Source organism: Gadus chalcogrammus, chromosome 6 (assembly GCF_026213295.1).
Source record: "Gadus chalcogrammus isolate NIFS_2021 chromosome 6, NIFS_Gcha_1.0, whole genome shotgun sequence".
In the NCBI taxonomy this organism is placed as follows: Eukaryota; Metazoa; Chordata; class Actinopteri; order Gadiformes; family Gadidae; genus Gadus; species Gadus chalcogrammus.
In genome coordinates, this window is record NC_079417.1 from 24,892,117 (window position 1) to 24,902,127 (window position 10,011).

Here is a 10,011-nt window from a genome sequence, read left to right on the forward strand (position 1 = left end):
TGCATAATGTCTACAGCATAGTTGTCAGAAACATGAAAGTACTGTAGATCATTGAGTAAACACGTTCGCTTCACTCCAAATGTTGAAGCCAGTGTAGGATCTGCCATGAGGTCATTGCAATGCTGAGCATGGAGGGCTTTATTGCGGAACGTTATTCTTGGATCATCATCACTAAAAACTGTCTGCGCGGTCTGTTTGTCTATCAGACAATAATGGCAAAAATAGTTGGCATTGAATGATTCAACATACCCAAGAAGTGTGTGCAATCCCAAATTGTCCCCAGTTACTTGAGCAATTGTGCCGCAAACTGGTTCATCAGAGAAAGGGAGTTCCACTCCTGTGCACTCAAGGACTTTCAGATCATGTACAAGAGGCTCCAAGATGGCATCAAATCCATACTTCTTTATATCAGCAGTGTGAAAAAGTGCCAGAAGATGAATATTCATTAGAGCTGAGTTTATCTTTGGAGACAGATTTCGTAAAACAAAGTATATACTTCCAATCTTATGGATACCATGCTTGGATCCAAGTGGGTTTGCCATTTCAAAATCGTCGTAGAATATCTGTATTTGGAGAGAGTTTGGTTTTTCAGAGAAAAGGGGGTGATCTTTAAAATAGTTCCCATCACAGAAATCTTTATAAACGCCTGTTTTCTCACAAGGCTGCAAAATATAATCACAAATATCCTTGTTGTGGAATATGAATTTCAGTGTTTCCAATAGAGGAATGTACACAAATTTGTCTGTAACAGGAACTTGTTCGTATGTGCCAGTGTCTCGATTCCTTCTGGTGTCATACCTCACTCCTAGAGCGACCTCAACAGGTTCTACAAGACGACATTTCTCACTGAAATATTTTTTCAATTTTGCCTCAGTGTTTAGTTTGCTAAATGGATTTTCAAGACTGTCAAAGTATTCATCAAATTTTGCTCTCATGCCCTCATCGGGTAGTAATTTTATCACATCTTCTTTAACAGTTGAATGCAATTCCTCTACAAGCTCCTCCATATTTGCAACAACAGTCTTTACAACATTAGTAGCCACACCACTGCTTTGGAGTTTTGCAATAAGGGATGCACACATTTCTTGGGTATGTTGCCTGTTCTCAATACAACTTTGAGAATTCACTGGTTGCTCTGAAATTAAAGTTGATACTGTTCGCTGATCATGTACAACAACTGAAGGAGTAACTGGTTCATTAATAGCTGGATCTAGAATTTCAGCATTATGCTTGCACTGAAGATGTTTTCTGAAGCCTGAAAAACTACAAAATCTGTGACGGCATCCATTCTGGTCACACACCAATTGAAACTGCTTACCAGGAAAAAAGGCATGGGAAACTTTGAGATGGCGGACCAACAGCTGAATGCTGTGAAAAGCGGATTTGCACACAAAGCATCCAAACATCATAAGTTCAGTTGAGGAGCTTTGCCCTGAGGTCCTTGACTCTGGGAGTTTCGTGAGAGAGTCCGATGTCAATGTTGTATATGGTGGTCTGCACAAATGTAAACATGCTGTTTAAGGCCTGGTCATAGGAGACACCAAACACATAATGTGCCTTGAAAAGTTCATCAAAGGCTGCGAGGGAAGACCTGGCATTGCAGGGAAGGAGCCCATTATCCATCGCAATGTAGTACTGATGGATGCTGTTTCTTGCCGTCCCAACTGCCAGGATGTAGGGCTGCCTCCGCTGGTCTGGACCAGAGTGTTCCTGAAGGCTGCGACTTGACTGTAAGATGACAAAAAGTACAACCTTTTTACTGATTTTATTTTCACAAGGCCTCGACATGGAGATGCACTGAAAAGAAACTGGTGCATTGCAAAAATAATTACCTCCACACCATTCATTCTTTAGAATTAAAAAAGGAACTTCAACTGAACTCTATCCTATGAGAAGTCGCTAACTGTTGTGTTTACATATCATCACTTGCAATTCATTCTGGTATTTGTGGGACATCACTTGTCTAAGTGCTGGAGGTTTTGAAGACATTTAATTTCAGATATTTCCTAACTGAGGATTGTTCTATCCAGTATGCATGTTGAACAGTCATGCTACCGCATTTCTCTCTACCTGTGAGAAAATTCCCTTGCATCAAGTGAAAGGTACAATAATTAGCCAAAACATGTCTGTTTTGTTTGGTTACACTACTGCATATTAGATAGTTTAAAGGTCCCATGGCATGCCACCAGGTGTGGCGTGATTAGCTGGTACAAGCCGTTTTGGAAATCTTCCCCTTATGACATCACAGGTGGGCGTGTCCACCAAGATGTGTGCTGGATAGATCAGTCTACCAGCCTACTCAGTGGACTGTACCAAACGTTGCTCATCTATCTGTCACACATATTAGGTGGACACGCCCACCTGTGATGTCATAAGGGCCAGATTTCCAAAACGGCTTGTAGCGGCTAATCACGCCACACCTGGCGGCATGCCATGGGACCTTTAAGTTCTTGTCAATAAATAGTCAGCATCTAAAAAGGTGGCCAAATACAAACAGGTTATTTTATATCACTTACCTGGCACTTCATCATCCTCATCAGGGTTCTCCTCTGCAGACTGAATGAGGTCGTCAAGAAGGGGTGTCTTGTTGAGGTTTTTGGCTTGCTCTATTACTTTTACCTTCAGGAGTGTTCCCCATTTCTCAAGAAGTTTTGAAGAAGTCTCAGCACTAAACAACAGGTCAAAGTCCTGCAAGACCTAAAGGGGAGAAATTATGTGTAGGTTTATTTGATGGTGGTAGCAGTGGGCGGGAAATATCCTCAGCTTTGTGATGCTGTTTTTGACAGAATACATTTTAAACATAATTAACGTGAATTTACCAGGCCTTTCGTGTCAAGGAACCTTGGGAACAGTGTAAGAACTGTGCTGCATTGCTCAGGATCGTGGATCAGCTGTTGTCTGTGGTTGAAGGTTGCTTTCATTTTCATGAATATCTGTTCTTTGTCCGTGCTGTGTTTCAGTAGAGAAATGGCCTCGCAACATTGGTCTCCCTCCAGCTGGAGCTCTTTAGACACTTCTCTCTCCAACTGTGGTCCACTGCTGTTTGAGGTGTGAGAGCTCATTCTCCTAAATCCACTGCTACTGCTGCCACTGTTGAGGTCCCGCTGTGTGTTTTTAAGCTTCCATGCAATGTAGCCCTCGTTGCTATCTGCATCATAGAAATGTTCCTAAAAACAATAAAGTTGGAAAAAAAGAAAAAAAATTCAGCATGATTCAATATGGATACTGGTAGAAAGAATTGTTAAGATTTACCATCAAGAATATTAATTGATCCCTTGCTGCTTGTACACATAGCAAAGTTGGTAATAAAGAAGCCGTCCTACATTACTCCTAAGAAACTGCAAAAGTCTTGATAACTATAACATGAACATTTGAGTAACATTAACCACACTTAATATACCGGTACTCACATAGCCTTTTTTGGAGTAGGGGTCTTTTAGAGAAGGAAACAGTGTTACAATCCCCCATGCATACTGTGTTCTTTTGTCCTTTGGTGGAGCACGTCTGTGTGGAAAATGATAGGTTGCATTGACAGGAAAAATAAGAAAATCAGTATGGCAATTTACAATGGTCAAATACTATGAAAATACCATTCAATAAATCATGCACAGTAAAATATTTTACTTACCCATATTTTTCCACCATATCAGCAACAATGATGTTGACAAGTTCACGGCGTGTCCGGTCCTTAAATTCTCCTCTCATGGCATATTCTTTAAGTATCTTCTCCCCTCCAGGCTTTTGTTCCAGAACTCTCTTGACAAGCTTGACAACAGGAATAATAAAAAAGTAGATCAGCATAGCAAAAAATGTTATTCCAAAACATACAACATTTACAACATAAAGACAAATGTTCTCCAGAAAACAACACCTCTTTGGCCTGTGAAGAACTGTCATCAATATGCTGACTTTGTGTGGACTTCAAGATGGTGTCATCTGTGCACTGTCTTTTTGGAGACATTAGAAAGGAATTATCGATGGGCCATCTTTTTGAAGACATCAGAGAAGTATCACTCTCTGATGTGGGTGACGATAGTGACAAGGTGTCATTGCATGAGGATGGGACAGGAGAGTCTGAAAAGAGGGCACACAATATTTTTTAAAAACATTTTTCACTTGTGATTTCATTAATTGATCCACATGTTCTATTTAGAGGAGATGACTGGGTAGACAGGGAAAGTGTTTTCTTTTCCAGTTATAGATATGAGTTTTGATGGTTGATATGGCCACCTTTTAAGCACAACTCCTTTTTGGGAGGCAAAGTCGATTACAACGGCCACATGTTGCAACTGTAACCCTTCGATGGACAATACAATCAAATGACCATTTACCAGAGACTGAAAGAACATCAACAATCGTCCACAGGATGTCCGTTTTTTCCTCCAGGATGTCGGTGAAGACCTCTTCATCGACCTCTGTTCCAGTGTCATCCAGCACATATATGTCTGTCTCAGTGGAGATGCTGAACTTCACTTTAGCTTTGAATACAGAAAAAAGTTAATGAAGCCTGGAATGCATTTTACAGAGGTAAATAATGAGCTTTCAAGCTCTTTTATTATTGTAGTGTACCTGAATATTACATAATCCATGAAGCCCTCTCAATTCCCTATACAATGGCCACTCTGTGTTAGCTATCCAGAGTAGTTAAAGGCCATTTCCACTCATAATCAATGTTTGTCTCTGAAATCACGTCACCTATGATCAGTTCATCTCATACCATCCATACACCCAACTGCAGTGTGTTCTTTAGTTCAAGAAGCGATCATATTGTCAAGAAAGTTACATACAATAAAAAAAACGCTGCAAGTATATATTACCTATGTTACCGGTTCTAGTGTTAAATGTGGTACTCAAGTAACTTACCCTCTTTGAGAAATTCTGAATGTGAGTCTCCATTAAGTTTAATGTACTTCTTCTTTCCGTGGTATTGCACTTTGAACAGCATTGTTGTCGTCCTTCCACTATTACAACAACAACAACAAGTATTTGTGTATTTGATTTAGCATCACAAAACACAGGTCAGTATGACTGCAACATTTGATTTTGTATCGTTATTTTTTAACAGAATGGAACACTTTGAAGGTTACAAAAATAGCTGCCAGTTAGAACATTGGTTGTGCCATTAAGGAACTCTGGCTGGCACATGGCATGAACATGTAAAAAAAAAAAAAGGGAAACAGTTTTTCATCTAAACAAATATTCACCCGTGCAAAACAATAATATACAGCTGTAGGTTATGCTGCGTTCGAGTATTCTCTGCGAACCGACTCGGATCTCAGATCTGACGCCACGCCCACACTTCAAGCGTTTTATTATTTCGCTCGGTCGTTGGAGGAAAACATGGACGCCACCCGGAAAGCTGTTATCGCGGTAGCATTGGCAGAGGACCAGGCGAGCCATAGTCAAGTCAAGTTTATTTATATAGCACATTTAAAACAACAGTAGTTGACCAAAGTGCTGTACACAAATACAATATATTTGTGTACATAGGCAGAGATACGGACGCAGTAAGGTATTGCAGTAATACGAGTGATTGAAATTACCATTTAAACCACCAAAGTGGTCCAAGCACAATGAAAACAGTTCATACCAAGCACAATGAAAACAGTTCATACTGTTTGAACTTACAGTTCAAACAGTTCATTTCGCTCGGTCACCACTGAGTTCAACCGAGATGGCGAGATCGCCCCCCCCCCTCCCCCTCTGTTCCATTTGGGAACATGTTTGGTTTAATTTCGCTTGTTTCGTATATTTTAATTAATTAACCGAGCCGTTGTTTATCCTCTTTGAAATAAATTCGTCTCACTCCGCCGTATGATTTTATTTAGCGGTATCCTCCATGCTTGTTGCGTTGTGAGAGGGTGGCGGGGGGGGGAATGAGGTGTCTTTGCACATGGCTCGTTCGGAAGGACAGAGTGGGAGGGGGAGGGGTCGCGCTCACACAGATCCCGCAGTCGGAACATGGCTGTCTCTTTGGTGCACTTTACCACCTTCTTTCACCTCGATCAAGGCTTTGGTGCTCTCCTTGAAAGAAGGTGGTAAAGTGCACCAAAGACACAGCCATGTTCCGACGGGATCCGTTTGCGAGTGGTGGTGACGTACATCATACACGTCGAGAGCAGCGGGAGTTGTAGTCCACAAAGCGCCCCACACAAAAACTAACCGTATCAAACTCCTTCCCGCTAAATTATAGTTTTCTTTGCATGAAAAATTATCATTTAAATCCACAAACAACATATGTGTAATCCGGGGCATATAAAGACTGGGATCAGTAAATAATTACTTTCTCTCCATTGACTCCCATACATTTTTTTCGGTCTCATAGGTCCCATGAGCAATGGCGATTTACGCGCAGGCGTTAGCTAAATTGAAGACATGTGCCTCATTAGCATTGGCCATTAGGTTTGACGTTAGCTAAAATCGTTAGCATTTATAAGTTGGTTATCAGATCTAAAAGACGAAGAAATGCTTAATATTCTGCATTCAGGGTTTCTGCAGGTTTGAACAAGTTAAATTTAAGACTTTAATACCTTCTTAAGACCCATTATGAATACAATTTCTGACCTATACGAAGTACACACGCACAACTAACTATGAAACATAGAAACCCTGTGCATTATTCACTTGGTACTTTTCTTACCTGTTACATTGCCGTGAAGTTCAAAAATGGCTTCGTTGATTCGATCCTCGTCTCTAGTCAACCAACCGTCTCTGCCGAAACAGTTTGCCGCGTAGTGTGGAAGAGGACAAACGGTCACATGTCTCTAGATTCAACCAATGAGAAGGCGCAGCGACCCAATGACGAATCGAAACCTAACCGTTGGACACTCAGGGAGTCCATCATCCTAAAATATACACTGAAATTACTCTACACCAGCATTATACTTAGAGACAACACCCAAGAGTGTTTCTGGTACACCCCAAAAAATGTACTTAGTGCCTTTTCAACACCAAAGTGTATAAAATCTACTCTGGTCATGAATACTCTGGGATTTTAACACTTTGGCATTTAGCACTAACTCCCCTGAGTCTGACTGACTCAGCTGAGAACCGTGCAATGGGGTCCATTCCATGATGCGATTTACCGCTACCGGAAACCATTCTGAACGAACATACGATTCGTGAACGACTCCTCCACGTTCAGTCGAGTTTCTGGTGAATCTGTAAATATTCTAGAAAACACGGGAGTCCTGGGGCCTCATGTACTAAGGTTGCGTACGCACAAAAACGTGGCGTACGTCCTTTTCCACGCTCACGTTCAGATGTACAAAACGTGAAATGACCGTAAAAATGTGCGGCCCCCACGCCAGCTCCAGAGCTGTCGTACGCACGTTTCTACAGCTATTGTTCCTTTGGCGACACTTAGAGGTGACGCTGGGAAACTGGGAAAAAAGGTGAAAACAATGACTCAGAGTGATTTGCACATCAGAGACACACTAATGAACAATTAACACACCTTGCAATTATATGGGTGGCTATAAAAGCATGCGCAATGGATGAAGAAAATTGTTTTAAAAAATGGCTGCGTTAGCGTTGTTAGAGGACATCGCAAATGGTCAAATCCGAAGGGCGCTGGAGACGCCGGGGCCGACGGAGGAGACGCCGGGGCCGACGGAGCAATCCGTGCCCTCTCCTTGCTTGTCTATTCAAAAATAAAAAAATTAAGTTAATAAACACGAGTCAAAGTCTTTAATATCCTGGCATCTTTACGCACGACTTATGTGTATTGCAAGCAGCCAATTGTATGACCAGTATAATTACAGCATTTATGACTTCAGCATATTTACCTTGGGGATGATCGGCGTCCCCTTCATGGGCTCCCACCACTCCGGTGAGAGCTGTGTCACCGATCAAAGCGGCCACTCTCAAATCGAAGGGGGAGAGTTCCCCCACTCCCGTCCCCCCACCTGTTGCGGTCACGCTTCGGCGGTGGGCAGAAACCCTCGCTTCACCTCCACCTTGAGGTCTGACTTTTTTTTAATTTCAGAGTGTGTGCGCTGCTGAGACCCCACTGCATTGACGGCCTCGCAAACACACTCCCACTCACTTCTCTTTTGTTTTGCATTTATCCCTGTTGACAGGGTTCCAATAGCATATGCTTGCGCATTTCTACCTCGTGGAGCAAAATCTCGAGCTCAGACTCCGTGAAGTTTCGTTGTTTTCCTCTGTTCATGGTGCCAGTTGATCAGACTAAGAGGTGAATCTCAGGTCCAGAGGCCAATTTAAATGAAATTGCATATTTAAATGAGGGCGTGGACAGGGAGGAGTTTGGCACCTCGGCATGTGCGCTCAATTCCACGTTGATCGAGATGTACAAAAGAAACGTGCTTGGATCCATGCGTTCGCACACTTTGATACATCTGAATTTATTTGTGCGTAAGACAGTTTCTGGGTTTTGGCGTACGCCAAGTTTCAGTATGAAATCCACGCAAGTCTTAGTACATGAGGCCCCAGGACAAGGCGTCTTTGCCGTCAAGTTTGATTGGCTGTCACGGCCAAACGGTTTTGAATTAGAAAGGTTGTTTTGCAGATTTGTTCGGCTTGGTCTGAAAATCAACTCGGGCAAGTTTCATGATGATTGGAGATTATTTGTGGGCTGTGGATATGTAATGTTGTTATTGACAACTTTCAACGTGGCGGCGAGGCTTTGCCGTCAAGTTTGATTGGCCGTCACGGCCAAACGGTTTTGAACTAGAAAAAGCTGTATGGCACATTTATTCGGCTTTTTCTGAAGATCATAAAGGGCAAGTTTTATGATGATTGGACATAATCGGTGGCCTGTGGATATGTAATATTGATATTGACAACTTTCAACATGGTGGCTAATTTCTGATGTTACCATGTAAAAAAAATTATTAGTTATATGGAGCGGTCTGACAGTATCACCAGACATTGAAAATAAGTTTGAAATATACTCATGTGACGAGAGAGGAGTTAAAACACGTCTTTGTTAATTATAGCGCCCCCTAGAGGTCAATGGTCACCAAATCCATTGAGTGTCCCCGCGATGACATCATGGGTCTATTTATACCAAGTATGGTTATGATTGGTCAAAGGGCTGCTGAGATATTGACGGATTTATGTTTTGATTGGCTGTCGCGGATATTTCCGTGATAAAAAAATTACCAGGTATATGGGGAGGTCGGATAGTATCACCAGGCATTGAAAATGTGTTTGAAATATACTCATGTGAAGAGAGAGGAGTTAAAACACATCAACATTAAAAACAGCGCCGCCTAGAGTTCAAAGGTCACCAAATTCATTAAGTGTTACCACGATGACGTCATGGGTCTATGTACCAAGTTTGGTTATGATATGTCAAAGGGCTGCTGAGAAATCGGCTTAATTGCGATTTGTGCGAAATATTTTCGCCTGTAGCGGCCAATCGGTTTTGAATTTGAATATGCAGTCAAGTGTTTTTTCATCAAGCACGGGCTGACGGTCAAATTTGCTAAGTTTCGATATGATTGGGCTAAATTTGTGATAGTAGAGGCATTTTGAAGGTTTTGGACATAAACCAAGATGGCGGAAAATCCATCACGGCGGAAAATGACGTCATAGGATGCGTTGAACTCGGCTTGGTTCAAGGATTCCCATGATACCTGGTTTGTGAATATTGGATAAATGGGTCGAAAGTTATAAACATGAATGCATGTGCAACTTTGACCTGTTGGTGGCGCTAGAGCTGTTGGGCTAGCGACCTGAAATAGGCTTAATGGGCGAATGGGGCTGTCCTGAACCAGTGTGAAAAATTTCGCAACTTTTCGCCAAGCAGTTCTATGGGCTGCCATAGACTCCATGGAAAGATAATAATAATAGGAATTCATACGAAAACAATAGGTTGTCTCCCAACTTCATTGCTTGACACGCAATAATAATAATAACAATAATAATAATAATAATAATAATAATAATAATAATGCAGACTCTTTTCCTAAACAATCTTATGTTTTTTACACGTCCTTGTGAATATGACGCGCAGGAAATATTCCATCGTTATTTCCGCCTGAG

At 41.7% G+C, this 10,011-nt stretch overlaps 1 protein-coding gene across 1 annotated transcript; it reads right to left on the bottom strand.

Annotated features, from left to right (window-relative positions):
- Positions 1-2,469: 2,469 nt before the first annotated feature.
- LOC130383855 (uncharacterized) lies at positions 2,470-6,981 on the bottom strand. Its single transcript, XM_056591709.1, has 8 exons — positions 6,641-6,981; positions 4,864-4,961; positions 4,332-4,478; positions 3,872-4,074; positions 3,629-3,765; positions 3,411-3,504; positions 2,820-3,167; positions 2,470-2,697 (listed from the first exon to the last, which is right to left on the bottom strand). Exons 2-8 carry the CDS (start codon positions 4,943-4,945, stop codon positions 2,509-2,511), a joined length of 1,200 nt encoding a protein of 399 aa, XP_056447684.1. The 5' UTR covers positions 4,946-4,961; positions 6,641-6,981; the 3' UTR covers positions 2,470-2,508.
- Positions 6,982-10,011: the final 3,030 nt, after the last annotated feature.

Bases quoted from the DNA above. Each gene is read 5' to 3' on its own strand.
- LOC130383855 (XM_056591709.1), bottom strand. From the start codon at position 4,945: ATGCTGTTCAAAGTGCAATACCACGGAAAGAAGAAGTACATTAAACTT. The intron at 4,479-4,863 runs GTAAGTTACTTG...CTGTATTCAAAG, and splicing joins TTCAGAATTTCTCAAAGAGG to CTAAAGTGAAGTTCAGCATC. The intron at 2,698-2,819 runs GTAAATTCACGT...TCTCCCCTTTAG, and splicing joins TCCTTGACACGAAAGGCCTG to GTCTTGCAGGACTTTGACCT.